Source organism: Arachis duranensis, chromosome 1 (genome assembly GCF_000817695.3).
Source record: "Arachis duranensis cultivar V14167 chromosome 1, aradu.V14167.gnm2.J7QH, whole genome shotgun sequence".
NCBI classification, from domain to species: domain Eukaryota; kingdom Viridiplantae; phylum Streptophyta; class Magnoliopsida; order Fabales; family Fabaceae; genus Arachis; species Arachis duranensis.
Window position 1 is genome coordinate 45,307,004 of NC_029772.3, and position 17,821 is coordinate 45,324,824.

General features: G+C 37.2%; 2 protein-coding genes across 4 annotated transcripts; one reads left to right on the top strand and one right to left on the bottom strand.

Annotated features, from left to right (window-relative positions):
• Positions 1-7,034: 7,034 nt before the first annotated feature.
• LOC107494111 (protein DETOXIFICATION 56) lies at positions 7,035-8,948 on the top strand. 2 transcript variants are annotated; one of them, XM_052261150.1, is made up of 2 exons: positions 7,035-8,509; positions 8,605-8,718. In XM_052261150.1, exons 1-2 carry the CDS (start codon positions 7,254-7,256, stop codon positions 8,624-8,626), a joined length of 1,278 nt encoding a protein of 425 aa, XP_052117110.1. In that variant the 5' UTR covers positions 7,035-7,253; the 3' UTR covers positions 8,627-8,718. The 2 variants fall into 2 exon arrangements, with proteins under 2 accessions (XP_052117110.1, XP_052117108.1); XM_052261148.1 differs by having other exon boundaries at positions 7,035-8,948.
• A 146-nt stretch (positions 8,949-9,094) lies between these two features.
• LOC107494123 (ATP-dependent Clp protease ATP-binding subunit CLPT2, chloroplastic) lies at positions 9,095-12,248 on the bottom strand. Of its 2 annotated transcripts, none has more exons than XM_016115157.3 (5): positions 11,893-12,248; positions 11,776-11,814; positions 11,580-11,689; positions 10,561-10,740; positions 9,095-9,384 (listed from the first exon to the last, which is right to left on the bottom strand). In XM_016115157.3, exons 1-5 carry the CDS (start codon positions 12,156-12,158, stop codon positions 9,227-9,229), a joined length of 753 nt encoding a protein of 250 aa, XP_015970643.1. In that variant the 5' UTR covers positions 12,159-12,248; the 3' UTR covers positions 9,095-9,226. The 2 variants fall into 2 exon arrangements, with proteins under 2 accessions (XP_015970643.1, XP_015970640.1); XM_016115154.3 differs by having other exon boundaries at positions 11,580-11,692; positions 11,893-12,242.
• Positions 12,249-17,821: the final 5,573 nt, after the last annotated feature.

Below are 17,821 nucleotides of genomic sequence, written 5' to 3' on the forward strand. Positions count from 1 at the left end.
CCATGGCAAGCTGTATGTAGGGTGTCACCATTGTCAGTGGCTACTTCCCATCCTCTCAATGAAAACGGTCCAGATGCTCTGTCACAGCACGGCTAATCAGCTGTTGGTTCTCGATCATGTTGGAATAGGATCCATTGATCCTTTTGCGTTTGTCATCATGCCCAGCAATCACGAGTTTGAAGCTCATCACAGCCATTCAATCCTTGAATCCTACTCGGAATACCACAGACAAGGTTTAGACTTTTCGGATCCTCAAGAATGGCCGCCATCAGTTCTAGCTTATACCACGAAGATTCTGATTAAGGAAGCTAAGAGATGCTCATTCAATCTGATGTAGAATGAAGGTGTTTGTCAGGCACACGTTCATGGATTGAGGAAGGTGATGAGTGTCATGGATCATCACCTCCTTCACAATTAAGCGCGAACGAACATCTTAGATAGGAACACACACACGTTTGAATGAAATAGAAACAATTGCATTAATTCATTGAGACGCTGCAGAGCTCCTCACCCCCAACAATGGAGTTTAGAGACTCATGCCGTCAAAGTGTATAAAATTCAGATCTAAAATGTCATGAGGTGCAAAGTAAATCTCTAAAAGTTGTTTAAATAGTAAACTGGTAACCTAGGTTTACAGAAAATTAGTAAACTATGATAGATAGTGCAGAAATCCACTTCTGGGGCCCACTTGGTGTGTGCTGGGACTGAGACTTAAGCTTCTCACGTGCCTGGGGCTGTTTTGGGCGTTCAACGCCAGGTTGTAACCTGTTTCTGGCGTTGAACTCCAGCTTGTAACCTGTTTCTGACGCTGGACGCCAGACAGCAGCATGATACTGGCGTTGAACGCCAGTTTACGTCATCTATCTTCGCGCAAAGTATGGACTATTATATATTGCTGGAAAGCCCTGGATGTCTACTTTCCAACGCCGTTGAGAGAGCGCCAATTGGACTCCTGTAGCTCCAAAAAATCCATTTCGAGTGCAGGGAGGTCAGAATCCAACAGCATCAACAGTCCTTTTTCAGCCTAACTCAGATTTTTGCTCAGCTCCCTCAATTTAAGCCAGAAAATACCTGAAATCACAGAAAAATACACAAACTCATAGTAAAGTCCAGAAATATGATTTTTGCCTAAAAAATAATAATATTTAACTAAAAACTAATTAAAACATGCTAAAATCTACATGAAATTACCCCCAAAAAGCGTATAAAATATCCGCTCATCAATAAGCTAGAATCCATTGGCAGCATTCTTGAGAATCCAAAAAGTCTAAACCTTGTCTGTGGTATTCCGAGTAGGATTCAGGGATTGGATGACTGTGACGAGCTTTAAACTCACAAGGGTTGGGCATAGTGACAGACGCAAAATGATCGATGGATCCTATTCCAACATGAGTGAGAACTGACAGATGATTAGTCATGCGGTGACAGCGCAGTTGGACCATTTTCACTGAGAGGATGGATGGTAGCCATTGACAACGGTGACCCACCAAACATACAGCTTGCCATGAGAGGGAACTTGCATGCGTGAAGACGAAGACAGGAAGAAAGCAGAGATTTAGAAGACAAAGCATCTCCAAAACTCCAACATATTCTCCATTACTACATAACAAGTATTTATTTCATGCTCTTTTGTTCATTTGCAAGTCAACTGATAATTATAATTGATATCCTGACTAAGAGTTACAAGATAACCATAACTTGCTTCAAGCCAACAATCTCCGTGGGATCGACCTTTACTCACGTAAGGTATTACTTGGACGACCCTGTGCACTTGCTGGTTAGTTGTGTGAAGTTGTGAAGAATTGTGATTTCCAATTTCGTGCACCAACTGCAACTGCAGAAATCGCTGGGGGCGATTTCTAGGCTGTTTTTGACCTAGTTTTCGGCCTAGAAAACACAGATTAGAGGCTACAGAGTGGGAGAATCCATTCATACATACACTTTTCATTAAAATAATTTTAGGTTTTAGATGTTGTTTCTAGAAAGAGAGGCTCTCTCCTCTCTCTCCTCTCTCTAGGTTTTAAGATTCTTAGGTTTAGCTATTTTCAATTTAGGATTTCTCTTCTACTCTTATTGATTACTCATTGTTATTACTTTGGTTTTTGAACTTTTGATGTTAGATTCAAATTCCCTATTAATGCAATTGATTGTTTGGATTTTATGTTAGATTCAAATTCCCTATTAATGCAATTGATTGTTTAGATTTTATTCTCTCTTGTTGCTTTTCTATGCTTTTGAGTTGTGCCTTCCAAGTACTTGACAAAATGCTTAGAAGGTTGTTAGAGTAGGATTTTATGATTTTGGCTTTGGTTGAGCAATTGGTGACACTTGAGTTATCAAACTCCTTTGTTGATTGATAATTGTTGTGTTTGCTAGTTGATTTGAATTCCAATAACTCTAGTCTTTCCTTGAGAATTGACTAGGACTTGAGGAATCAAATTGATTTATTCACTTGACATACCTTCATAGTTAGAGGTTGACCAAGTGGGAGCAATGAACAATTCTCATCATAATTGATAAAGATAACTAGGATAGGACATCCGGTTCTCATACCTTGCCAAGAGCTTTTCTACTTGTTAGTTTACTTCTTTTACCATTTACTTTCCTTGCTCCTTATTTCAAAAACCCCAAAAACACACTTTTCCATAACCAATTATAAGCACACTTCCCTGCGATTCCTTGAGAGATGACCTGAGGTTTAAATACTTCGGTTATCAATTTTATTAGGGGTTTGTTACTTGTGACAACCAAACTTTTGCACAAAAGGATTCCTTGCCGGTTTAGAAGTTATACTTTCAACGAGACTTTATTTGTAAAATTCTTTACTAGCAAAAATCCGTTCGTCAATCCTCCTTGAGAATTGTATTAAATACTTCAGAAATGAGTTGGATTGGGCCCAAAATTGGCCTGAAATCGCAACCCATGTGTTCACTTAAGCGAAATCACGTGCTGACAGTCATGCCTACGTATGAGGCATGCGTACGCACAAATTGGCGAAATTTCAGGTCATGCGTACGCATGAGACATATGTATGCGCAAATGCACAGATTTCTAAAACTTCATTTCTTCATGAATTCTCCACTTTTACATACTTTTTCTTTACTTCTTCAAGCCATCCTTGCCTTCTAAGCCTGAAAGCACTCAACAAACACATCAAGACGTCGAATGGAATAGAAGTGAATTAAATTTAGTGATTAAGAGCCTAAAAAGCATTCTTTTAATCATTAAGCACAATTAGGAGAATTTTACAAAACCATGCTATTTCAGTGAATAAATACAAGTTGATAAAATTCACTTATTTCAATCCAAAATTTACCATAAATTGTGGTTTATTAATGTAGAATAGCTCTGAAATTATAAGATGAACTGGATTCAACACTCTCATATGTAGCTCTCTATCTTCTTTGATGTAGAAATACTGTCCAAAATATTAAGCAAGAACAGTAGAGAAGCTCTCAATGAAGCTCAAACTTTGGTTCACTCTCCTTGAACAAAACTGAAGTTGATTTTTCTTTTTGTAATCAGTTCTATTTCCACTACTAGGGCTTGCTTCCCAAAGTCAGCTCCTTGAATCTTGAGCCAACTGAAGTCTTCCTTTCTTTTTCTTCCATCAAACCAGAAAATCAGGGATTAGATATGAAAGTTAAGCACAACAAAGGAGAAATAAGCAGTAGCAACTTGCTTTCTTAATGAATTTTCCAAATCCAAACCCTTAATCATGTGCTTTGCCCCCAAGTTTCAATATTAGCCATTGATTCACAGCAAATTAAAGTAATAACCACTTTCTTCATGTAATCCAAAATGGTTGTGCAGAAGAGAAGGTGAAATCAACAAGTAATTAACTTGCATGTTTCTGGAAACATTTTACCTTTTTCTTTTAATTTAGCTTGACTTGAACGTTGTGCTTTTGGCTCCAATTTTTATTAGACATAGCCACCAGAATTTTGCTTTTCCTTTCTTCCTCTTTGGTGGTTAATGAAAAAATGATCTTATCTTTCTTCTTTGTGCCATAACCATATCATCATAACACACCATCAACTATATGTTATTCTTTTCATGAAGGTAACGGGCTGGACTAGAGGCTTGGTCCAAGTAGCTATGTCTCAGATACATGGTTTCATTGTTTGAGCTGCACAATGATATTTGGACCTGCAATACTAAATAAATCATCAAACACATTTTTGGACTATCAACCCAATCAAATTCATGTTTGTCATCACCAAAAATATTATTATTGTTTACTAAACTCAACAATCTCCTCCTTGACGACAAATATTATTTAAAGTGGAATTAAAGAGAACTAAATACATAATTTAGATTAGAAACTTCCATTTGATGATATTGATTGAAATGAGATCTACTCCCCCTTTCTCTCATAAGTGATACTTCCCCTTAATGTGAGCTTCTTCACAACCAACACACATGTCACATTGGCATACAACTGGAAGTTTAATAACGCATATAAGAGAATATCATTAAACATAGTCATATGCCCATATGTCTCTATTTATCCTAGTCATGACTTCTCCTCTTTTTGTCATCAAGGAAAGAAAGGGTAACTAGATCAAACCTACAAGAAATAGGTTAGACTCCAAAAATAACACAGCTAAAAAAGTAATTGTCTAGTTAAGAGATATAGTTACCTATAATTCCATCCTTAATCACTATTTTTTATGCTACCACAAAATTCACTTTCATAAATATTATACAATACTATTTACAAAGACGTCTACATACTATTAACCTATATTTTTTTTATTGAGAAGGGACCAAAAACCCAAAAACAAAAACTAACTAGACATTCACAATTCTAGCAAACACCATCTGTCTTTTATTAGCTTTAATTGTTAGCACCAGAAAAGGGAGAAGCGAGATAAATAGGTGGAAACCCGCCAGAAGATTGTGAGCATGCTTGGCTAGAACGTCGGTACTGAAATTGGCTTCCCTCAAGACATGGTTCACTCGAAAGTCACCCGGATTTGCTTGGAGCTCCTTAATTGCACGGATAAGGGAGGTGTTATCATGGAGGTCCATAGATACATACTACAACATATTCAATGCACAGGTAGAATCTGTCTCTACCTGTACCTTTTGCATTTCCACATCAATTACAATTTTAAGACCTGTATAGATTGCCCATATAGTTCTGCATTAATGATGGTTACATTTTCAATGTTCATCATGAATCTTGCCATAACTAGGCTGTTTGAATCTCTGAGAATGCAAACACACGAGCCAGAATTTGAAGCTTGGAGGATGGTGCCATTAACGTTAAGTTTGCTCCAGCTAGCTTCTGGTGGCTTCCAACCAATTAGGATCAAATTTGTTACTCTGAGGGTTTTTATGCTTCTCTCTGTAAGTTCTAAAACTTCTTCATAGTTTCTGGTCATCCCTTTAATTTCTAGAATTACTCTTTGAAAAGAGATATTATCTTTATTGAAAATTAATCTATTTCTCTTTCGCCAGATGATATTGCAACAAGTGAAAAAGAAGGTGGACCATGAAGTCTAACAGTTAGTGCGGGAGGTCCTGGACAGGTTATTGTGGAGCCAGTCTTGGAGAGTCTTGGAGATTCTGACTGAAGAAAGGGTCCTGCAGGTCGCTGTTTGAGTTGCTCATCCAAATTCCTTGGGCGTACAATTCCTCAGCACATGGAGTAAACTCTCTTCAAGATTTAGACATCTTGGATAGCATCCAATATCAATAAGTTTCCGAACTCTTCTTTTTAAATTAGTTAGAAGCACGTTATGACTTTGGAGCGAAGCAAAAGTTTTCAGTCTTTGGGGAATCCTGATGTTCCAATAAATTCTGTAAATCTGGTCTGGATTCCTATCTTCAAAATAATAGTTTTTGTAGGCTGATTTGATAGAGAAACTGCCTTGAGATTCTGGTAGTCATCCTAAGGAATCAGGTCTAAAGACGTGGTGGGGAGCTTTAAAAATACGAATCATATCTATAATCTCCTCTGGAAGTAGCTGGGCTAACCTCACCAAATCCCAACATCCTTCTGCTATAGCATAGGTTGCTAAATCCTCGTCAGCTCTATCTTTTTCGAATTATTCCAGTGATAACTTGCTCAGCTGTGAAATACCAAATATCCAATGAGCTTTTCAAAATCTAATACTCTTTCTATTTTCAATCCTTCACATTAAGTTGCTTAAAATTAGTCCCAAATTTTAAGAATACTTCTCTAAGCATTAAAACACTTTGTTTTTTAATAACTTTTGGAATAAAGCTGTCCCCACAATCATACTTCGTTTTCATTACTTTCACCCAAAGAACTTGATCATTAACATATATAATTGTCCGTGTGATACTGTATATGTAGTTATTGTGGATTTATACTATTACTATTTACGAATATTGTTTTTCATCAAATTTATTTCTCTATCATTGAGGTTAATTTTTGATGGAAAATGGAGTTGGTACTTCCAATACGCATAATTTAGACTCTATTTCCCTCCTAATTTATGTTGTTAATGAGCTTTAAATAGAAAATAGTTAGCCGGGCAGAAGGTTTCCTTTTACCAAATAAAAGTATAGAAGGTTAATTACACGTGATGAAGTTGTAGAGGTTACATGATTGAGTGACGTTAAGTTCGTTCATGAAATTATTTATTTATTTGTCTACATACCCCAACAAATTGCCCAAGGTCTTTTACTCAGTATAAGCAATAATTCAAGTGCATATTGCTGATATTGCATTTTGATCACACTCATAAGGCATTGTTAAACTTTTGGATTAAAAATATTGGGTTGCTGTGTTGATTAATATAAATTTAAATCATTAGTCTTTGAGTTTTTCTTTTTTTATATATAAATCAAATCAAACTAACTTTGCTTGATCAGTTAGCTCACTTGTCCACTCAAGTGTTGAGAATTTGAATCTTGTTTCGTATATACAGTAATTTATTAGTTAACGACAAACTATTAAATAAAATTTAAATTTACGATAAATTAATTATTAATTTACCAGACTGAAAAATATAATGGACAACAAAAACAAATTATATAAATCAAATCGCTAACCCACACAACCTTTATTTTTCAGCAAAGAACAAAATCCTAGTTACCTGCTGATGATAGCACTGAATATGATCCTCCTCCTTAAAAAACGACAACTCCCAAGTCCCACCCATCACGAAACTCATGCACTCACCTTCTAGCAAATATCATGAACTAACACAATTACGTAATAAAATTGGATACTATAGGCATGCACATATCATCCAAAAACCATTATCTCAGCAAAGATGTCACTGGGAGAAGACGACCAAACCATAACCGATAAGGTTAACCAACCACATGTACTGTCACATCCCTCCTCACCACCTCCACAACATCCTGTTGTCAAGATGGTGCTCGCCGAGCTTCGAGCTCAGCGTGGAATAGCCCTCCCTCTAGTGGCCATGAACTTGTCTTGGTTTGCCAAGACAACCATTACTACAGCCTTTTTAAGCCGCCTCGGCGAGCTTAACCTGGCAGCCGGAGCCCTCGGCTTGTCTTTCACTAATGTCACCGGATTATCCGTGTTGAATGGTCTATGTGGCGCCATGGAACCTCTTTGCGGACAAGCTCATGGAGCTAAGAACATTAAGCTCCTTCACAAGACCCATCCTATGACAACTCTTTTGTTGCTAATGGTAACAATTCCTATATCTTTCTTGTGGCTTAACATTGATAAGATCTTGATTCTCCTTGGCCAGCAACAAGAAATAGCAATTGTAGCCAAATCGTATGTTAGCTATCTCTTACCTAACTTGGTTGTCACCTCATTACTCTGTCCCTTGAGAGCATACTTGAGCTCTCAGTGCATTACCCTGCCTACCTTGTTCTGCTCCGCTATATCGCTCGCTTTTCATGTACCGGTTAACATACTACTCTCCAAGGTCATGGGGCTCCGAGGAGTCGCGATGGCAGTTTGGATAACCGATTTGGTGGTTGTTATTCTGCTGGCTACTTATGTTTGGATTCTTGAATGTAGTAAAAGAAATGGAAGCAGGTGGAAGGAGGGAGGGTGGTGGGATCAGAATATCATCGACTGGATTGTGCTTCTCAAGCTTTGTGGGTCATGCTGCCTCAACACATGCCTTGAGTGGTGGTGCTATGAGATTCTTGTCTTACTTGCCGGGCACTTGTCGAGTGCGAAGCAATCGCTTGGAGTTTTAGCCATAGTGCTCAACTTTGATTACTTGCTTTACTCAGTGATGTTGTCTCTAGGCACCTCTGTATCCACCCGTGTCTCAAACGAGCTTGGTGCAAACCAACCCGGCCAAGCTTACCGATCAGCATGCGTGTCCATGGCAATTGCCATCATCACAGGAAGCATCGGCAGCTTGGTAATGGTTGCTGCAAGGGGAACTTGGGGTGCAGTGTTCAGCCACGATGCCAGCATTATAAAGGGAGTGAAGAAGATGATGTTGCTGATGGCCTTCGTGGAAGTGTTCAATTTTCCATTGAATATTTGTGGTGGCATAGTCCGAGGAACAGCGAGACCCTGGCTTGGCATGTACGCAAATCTTTGTGGATTCTATTTCATAGCACTTCCTTTGGATTTGGTTTTTGCGTTTAAGCTTCACCTAGGTCTTGCTGGATTGTTCGTAGGGCTCTTGATTGGTGTTGTTAGCTGCTTTACTTTTTTATTAACATTCATTGCAAGAATAAATTGGATGGATGAAGCTGCCAAAGCTCAAATATTGGTTTGTGCACAGGTGCAGGAAGTTCCAAGACATGACGTAAATCATGTCCATGAAGAAGTTTAGAAGTATGTTCTAACATCCTTATCACCCCTTTAATGCATGTATATCTCCAAATATTTGGTGTGGGGCTGAGAGCAAATTTGAAACGTCTCAAACACCCCATGTGTTTCTTTGATCTAGGATTTTCTTGTATAAAAAACTATCTTTTTCCTCACCATTTCTTGGGCAAAAAACCAACTTTTCTCAACAATTAGATCAGGTGTAGAACCTACCTCATCCAATCAACTTGGTATCCAATGAAAATGAGAAACAACACACTGTTTTTTCCCTAAAAACTATTGAAAAAGGTGAATCCTCCAAAAGTTATCAGTGGATACAGTGAGTGGGACTTCATCTTTGGAAACTAGTAAATTAACCAACAGGGCATAAAAAGCCCGTTTATCCAACTATTATACAATTACATCAAATTAATTATCACAATACACTCAAATCAAATTTATTTTTTTCATAGATCTAAAAGCTCAACATCAATCATCCTTGAAACTGGGTTTAGAAATTAATGATTGCAGCTCTTTAGCTATTTCATCATTAAAGCCAAGGATGGACAATATCTTATGACCAGGGGATTCCACTTCAGACCAAACCCCAAGAAGTATATGGGCTGTGGTTATTTCACCACCATCACCTGCAAGTCAAAGATGGATTTAGGAAATATGTTATTTAATGTCTTATAGCTTTGTGGATAGAACAGTAGATGGGAATCATATCATTTGATGAATCCCAACTATTGGCAAATAAGAAAATATTGCAAAAGGATATTATCCTTGAAAATGTATACAAAAGCACTATATACCTGTAATGGAAGTTGTTTTCTAGAAATATTGAATAATTTCTTACTTGTATCCAACATAGCAATGAAATACAAAACATGTGGACAAGTAACTAAAAGCAAACACGTGCATTCTTTTCTTTTCTTTTTAGCAAAAAAAGGAATATGATTAAGACCATCATCACATTATAACAAGACTTTTCTAATAAGCAAACACCGTCTACAGTTAACAGTAACTATGATGCAAAAAAAATGTGTCAGCACTTTAGGGAATCAAAAATGGTTTTTGGTTAACCATTAGAAAGATACGCAATTCTAAATATAAGTTAAAATCAAACGAAATCATTCTTAAATTCATCAAGACTCCAAAGGGGATTTACACTGGTTTTAATCAAAGATCATGATTGTATTGTGGTCTCATTTATTATTAAAGTCAGAAAGACAATTTATAAACTAAATAAATTATCAGTGAACTGCAAAAGAAAATTTTGACAGCTATTACAAACAAATCTGTCATTTCATAGAAAATAACTGAATGAACTAGAATCATGGGCAATACCTCTGATGGGGGAAACATAAAAATGTACCAGGCAAACTCAACTATTACCACATTCTGTTCTCTTGTGAATTTTATCTATGTAATTTACTTAGATCCTAACCCCAAAAGTGAACATTTTTACACAAATCATAAATATAAAATGAGCAAGCAGGGCCTAAAAGTATCAGGTTCCATACACAGCATGGGTTACTGGTTAGTGCAATGTCATGTTGATCCTACATCAGACATCTCTCCTTATAATAATAATTGGGAAACAGAACAAACTACCAAACTAAATGTTGGAGAGAGACAGAGACAGAGACAGAGACAGAGACAAAGACAGAGAGTGAAACAAAACAAACTATCAAACTAAACAAAATTTAAACCTCAAGCAACTTATATTTCAAATACAAAACTAGGAATGCATAAATTATATTGGGAACACAAGAAGCATTCAAAAAATAACAACGGATAAGAAAAGGGTGAGAACTAACCAGATTTTAATTTTTCATCAACCGCCCAATCAAGGGCCCTCTGGGCTTCTTCAGTCAATGGAGGATGCTCAGGGCTGAAGAAAAACCTATCAGCTTTCCCAAGCAACTTCACAGTTTCATCACGCACCTTAAAAAGTGTAATCCCATTCGCTCGCAAAAATTTAGCAGCTACATTAGTTCCTACAGCCCGGAAAAAGATCTGTCACTTTGGCATCTAAAGATAAAATTGAAAGACATAGTAACATTGCAAGGGATGCAAATAACTAGAATACACTGAAACATAAGAAATGCCATAAAGGCATAAACACAAGAGAATGTATGTTGTGGGGTGCATATATAAATGAGTGCCTTTAGATGGGACGTACATTGCAACTTGCAACAGTGGGATTTTCCAGCTCAAATGAAGTCAATCAGACAGATAAAGTATCTTTGATCCCTTGAATTTGTTTGGGGAGGGAATTAACTCCATAAGTGTTTTGAATACAAACTAAGTAGATGACTTTCCAACTATAGTTGTCAGATAAGATTCTAATTCTATCAAAGAGAACAGGCAGTGAAAAAAGTGAGAAAGGAGGAAAATAGAAGCACAAGAAATTAGATGGCTAAATGGTAAAATAAATCGAAAATTAAATTATAGAACCTGACATGATTAGCACAATTTAACAATACTCTCCTATTTCAGGACTAACATGACTAAACCAAGCTGTTATCCAAAATTTCAAGGCCCTGCACATTTATCTATCTCAATTTTCATCTAGTGGAGGAATAACGTTGTATCCCAAAACGATACCCTAAACCAAGAATCGATTTTAAATTGCAGCTGCAGTCACAGGTGCAGTTCTCTTATGATATGAAAAATTGTACCAAATGCAGCTGCAACTGCCGCTGTGCAATATTGTGGCAGCGATTATGGTAACAAGCCCTTGAATGCAACAGAAGATAAGCAAATATTATGAGGAATGGTATATGAAAATGCAATCAAAAAAGGGAAATTGGAGAGAAGGAAATGATATTATTACCTTCAATGAGAATTCCCATTATAAGGGCTTCGGTCCCCGTAGTGGGATACTTCAATTTCCTAGCCTCCAACTCTCCCATCGCGAATGACTTTATAGCCTTCCCAGACCATCTCCTCTCATCAAAACACAACCAACCAAACAATGCCAATCAAAATAAATATAAAAATAATAGTGGGTTATATTTGGAGATACTCACTTGGGAACGTTGTCAACCGAAGAAACTCGCTCTGGATTTCTGCACAACAAATCTGAACAACTCGATAACTTGGAGAATTGGGGAGAACCGAAGAGAAGAAAGAGAGAAAGGGCTTACGCGGTGGGGAGGCTGAAGGAGATGGCGGTGGAAGCGAGAGGGTGGCGCCGGCGATTGGTGTTGCAACAAGACACGAATTGAGGTGTTAGGGTGCAAGGCTGAACGCAGAATAGCTTGGCGCCGAGAAACGAGCGCTTCAGTGGTCTCGGCGTAATCGCCCGAGCTGAAAGTTCTCTGTAATGGAGTTTATTCTGACGTGGCAGATTGGTTGCCAGAACTTTCGAGAAGGAGTGCGCAGTAGCATTAGCAGCAGCAGCAGCCGCCATTTCTTCTATTTCAGTTGCTGCGAACACTCACCTTGATGATAGATAGAAAGTTGAATTCTTTTCTGTTTTCCTTTTGGCAGTTGAAAATAGAAACACAAGTACACAACCCCCCATACGGCGTCGTATATAGAAACATCAACTCAGACAGTCAAACCTCACCCTTTCTTCTTATATTTTTGGAGACTTCCTGTGTATGGAAATTGGGCTAAAATATGGCCATAAAGACAGAAGGGTACTGGGGCCCGTGAGTTACCCAAATCGTTCGTGACATACCCAATGTACTCAAAGTGCTACTGCTATAACTACCAAAAAAAAAAGTGCTACTGCTATCGATATATGACGTTACAGCGTGTCCAAAAAAAATTATAATCTTACAAAATCCGTAGCGTTTGTTTTCGGAGACAGGACACAGAGACCGAAAGTTTAAAACGTATTTGGAGGTAGAGACATGGACACAGAACACATTGTCTCCAAGACACTATTTTATATTTTTTGTCCACTCTTTTACGAAGGACAATGATGGACACAGGATTTAAGAAGATGGATACGGATTTTTTAATCAAAATTTTTTTCCTTTCTATCCTTAGATATTTTTTATTATTCTACTATTATCTATTCTTATTTTTCTTAATTTTAGCTTCTTCTCTACATCGGAGTTCTTTTTTCTCTGTGTTCTTTTTTTAGATACTCTCTTTTTTTTAGAATTTTTTATTTGACTGGATAATTAATTTATTCCTTTTTATTGTTCATTCTCTTCTTTATGGCATGCTGTGTTAATGGAGATTTAATTCACTTCTCTATTTTATGTTACTTTATTTATTTTTAATTTTGTTACTTTAATACCATTTTTATCTTATTGGTTCATAGACTAATTTTTCTTGTAATTTTTTGTACTCTTACGTACTCTTATTTTTTATTAAATTGATTTGTACGATGTAAAAAATTTGAAATTACATGGCTATTTCAGTCATTTTGCATATTATTTTAGTTTTGTCCATGTCTATCCAAACATAATACAGGACATTACATCAGTGTCTTGTCCATCATATCCAAACACAAAACACAAAAAATAATTTTTAGTGTCTCCATTCTATTGTCTCTGTCTTAGTGTCATGTTATGTCCTGTCTCCAAAAATAAATGCAGCCTAATGTCTCAATTACCAATAGAAAAAGGACTTAACCTAAACATTATGGTAAACAATGAACAAAAAAGGTTCAACATACAGTGAAAGAAATCAAGACCAAAACCACAAAAAAAAAAGTGAAAGATATCCGCACACCTCGTCAATGAAATTCCAGTAATAAATAAACATGTTTTTAATCAATTTGGATAGATCGAGTAGTCAGCTCATTCGTCTGCTTAAACAAGTGTTAGGGGTTCGAATCCTGCCTTGTGCATGCAGCAACTCATTGGCTAGCGACAGACCCTTAAACGGAGCTTAGATCCGCGACAGATTAGTTCTTGACCTATCAGATTGGGAGATGTCATGGGTAACCAAAAAAAATAAACAAATGAATAAACATGTTTCTCAGCTTACATCCCGTTTGTTAATTCCAAAAATAGAAGACTAAATATGTTTCAATTTGGTACCTACGACCAAAAATAAGGAATCGTTTATGGTGAGGAAAGTAATGTGGTCCTATAAAGACCATGTGAGAATATGCAAAAGTGAGAGAAACTCTGTATAAGAGAATTTGCCGCAAAAGCTTTTTATATTTGCAATTCATACTAATCGGATTAGATAAATGAGCGATGAGTTTGCTCTTCTTAGTTTTAAATTGTAACACCCTAATTATCCTAAACCTTACCTCACGTCGTAAAGCAAAGGCTAATCAAATGTTACGACAATTCTAAAGCTAGTACACGCACACGCACACGCACACACACACACAAAAAAAGAAATATTAATTCTAGAAGCTCGACAAAGAATTAAGCTCAAAAACAGAGTTTGAAAAGCACAAAGCGTTCACACGAAACTACAAACTTAAGGCACACGATATACATACAAATATCAAGACATATACAGATATATAGGAGTTTAATAATCATAACGATCTAGCCGCAGCTCGCGGAATTTAAACCGACTAGTTATATATAGACAATACAGAGTTTTTGAAAGCAAAACAGTTTATACAATATTTCTCTCAAAGTAAGCCTCGAAGGCATAGATAAATATAAAAGTGAGAGATCTACACAAAATAAACCAAAAGACTTCCAAAACATAGCAAGGATCCTCTGCTCTGTCACCATCAGGCAACTCACCAAGGTGGGTTGCGACTTGCATCTGAAAAACAACAACAGAGTACGGAATGAAAATCAGAAGTTCTCAGTATGGTAACAGTGCCCAATGGTGTAAGATATAAGACTCCGGGACGCCAGAGGCAATCCTAGAACTTCATATCCATCACAAGATTCAAGCTTAAACCATAAGTAAATTTAAAATATTAACTTTAAAACCACAATGGAAAAGGGTAAACTAACTTAGTGGATTCCTAATCTAATAATTCTCCGCTGTCCCACAGCCTTCGCCAGCCTAACCGCCATGCGATCCCATCGCTACCTCTTTCCGAACCTCCTCAATCCTAATAGAATACACAGATAATAACAATGCAAGTAAAGCACAAGTATAAGCATGTATATCAAGTAATTCAATAAGCATTTAGGCATGTTAAACACTTAGGCAAACAATACAAGTCAGCAAAGCAAACTAAAAGATAGAATATGCACATGATGAATGCCTGTGCTATTTGGTTGTGATATCAAATTATCGGTTCAACTGCCAACCCGACACATCTCCATGGAGATGTCGCCTTTCGGTCACGAATAAAAAGTGGAATCCCCCCACGGATATAGTGTCAGGCACACTACCCACGGATATAGTGTCGGGCACACTCTTGTGATCCAAAAGGATGCGAGCGGGATACTCTACCTCAGACCTCACATCTCAACGTAAGCGGGATAAACCAACTGTCCTTACGCCACCGCCGCGACCTCGACAAGCTGGATTAACCAACCGTCCTTGCTAGGCGCATGGCGTCTTATCAATCTCAGTACAAACAATAATTCAATGGTTTTCAGAAACTATTTTAGTCAGTACTCATTAGTTCACCACTTCCACAATTCGTATCATTAACTGTCACTACAATGCTTCGCCATCTTACTCAACCAATTCAGTCCTTAGTACTCCAGAAACCTAAGCCTCCATTTTCTAATTTCACTTAAAATTCACTTATTTAAGTCATCCTATTCTATTGGCCCTTATGTCCATCTACAAGATATTACTCTTAAACGGAAACTTAAGAAGTTTGAAAGGTAGGAGAACCTTTGAAAACAGAGAAAAATCATGTTTCAGGAAGACAGGGGTCTCGCGTATGCAAGCCCCTGCCTCACGTACGCATGCTGGTGAAAAAGGGGTGGTCGCGTACGCAATTACCTGCTCACGTACGCGAGTGTCCCAACACGAATGGGTTGCTCGCGTCGTGTGTTAAGATTTGCGTATGCAAAGGCTTCACTTTTGATAGCTCGCGTATGCATGCAGTGCCTCGGGTACGTGAGTGGCCCAACCCGAATAGTTTGGTCGCGTCGCGTGCACTGTGTCGTGTACGCAAGGGTTGAAAATCTGTTAGCTCGCATACGCAGGCAGTTTTTGCATACGCGAGTTACCCAACCTGAATGGGTTGGTCGCGTCGCGTGGCCCCTGTCGCATATGCAGCCCACACTAGATTTAGAAAAATTTCAAATGTTGCAGAATTTAGTTTTTGGCACCAAACTTCAAACAGTCATAACTTCCTCTATAAAAATCTATTTTCTTTAAAATTTATATCAATTTAAAGATTTCAAAGCAATATTTAATTTAAAACAAATTTCATTCAATTTCAAGTTTTGAGGCTCAAGTTATGATCTGTGAAAGTTCAACAAAAACTAGTTTTTACCAAAAATAACAAGGTTCTCAACTTTCCAAAATTCACAACCAAAACGCAATCAAAACCAAATATCCTACACCCAAAATAGTTTCAAATTGACTAAATATTACTCATGCACCTTCTATGTCATTCGTTATCATACAAGCATACAATTTCACTCATTTCATCCACAAATTCTCACTCAATGTATCATTCCACTATCCTCAACTTTCACCAACATAATTAAGCATCAAAATTTACTATAAACACTCCAAATCATCAAGTTCAAGCCTCATTTCAATAATGAATAATAATATCAAGGTGAAACATCATAATTCATTAAATTAACAACACCATCATACATTATCAAATCCAACAATCTATTCAATCCAAACTTATCCTATGGGTCACTAGCCTAAGTGTCCAGAAATATTACATTTTAAATAGAGAAAACCAAAACTATACCTTGGCCAATTTTTATTATGCACAAAATCACCAATTGGTCACACCAAGCTCAAACCAAGACACCAATTCAACTCCAAATGCTCCCAATTATCACAATTTATCAAGCTATGCACAATTAATTCATAAAATCAATACATAGGGTTTCTAAATACATAATTTCACAAGAGATAAGAGAAAGCTTACCTTTTCCGATGGTGTTTGGAGTACAAACCACTAATAGCTCAACCTTAGACACCACCTAAACAATTAAAAACACAAAATCTACTCAAAATCAAAGCCAAGATTTTTGAATTTTCGGAAGGAAAGGCTAAGAGGGAAATCAAGATTTTCTTACCAGTTTCTTGGGTGGGTTTTGTAGATCTCTTTGTGGTGATCCTGTGGCCGCAATTGGTGCGGCGATCGGAGCTCCGTAACTCAAGTTATGAGCTTGGGAAGTTTGAGGTGAATATTGTCAATAGAGGGTTTCTCTCCTTCTTCCCATTTCAGCTGCATGTGTTGTGTTTTGTGGCTGAGTCAAGTTCATTAATTGGATTATATGTGTTGGACTCGGGCCCAACTTGGATCCGGTCCAACCTGTTAGCATTTTTGGCCCAATTTCTGGCCAAACCTTTAAAATTAATGTCCGGTTTTCAATTCTAAATGTTTTTCTAAGGTTTTCTATTGTTTTTAATATTCTCGCATAGTACCAGACCGATTTAAACCGGTACTGCCGGTTAATTTAACGGCTCGCATTTTTATGCCATTTTTTGTAATTTTCTAACTCAGAAAAATATATTGAGTTCGAATATCATATTTAAACTTCCTAATTAATATTCTAAATTTTTGGATCCTATTTTGGGCAGTTAATTTAAATTAAATTAAGCGGTTAATTAGTCGTGATTCTTACATTTCCCCACTAAATAAGAAATTTTATCTCCAAAATTTAGTGATTACCTGAGAATAACCCAGGATAATCCTTCCGCATCTCGGATAGGAGTGTTCAGATCCAAACCGGTCCAAAAAAAACCACGAAACTCGGACCGATCCAAACCGAAAACCGAATTAAACTGCTCTATTTTGGATATTTTTTGGATTTTAGATCGGTTTTATTGCGGTTCGGTTTGGTTTGCGGTTCCACTCTGCACAATCAAACCGAACCCATATATTACAAATAATAATAATAATAATAATAATAATAATAATAATAATACCCTTACCGTAGCACACTAGGTCACTAGCGCCGCTTCCCCAAATGTTTGAAACCCTAATCTAAAGAAAGAAACCCCTCTGCCCTCTCTCGCTCTCTTAGTCTTCGT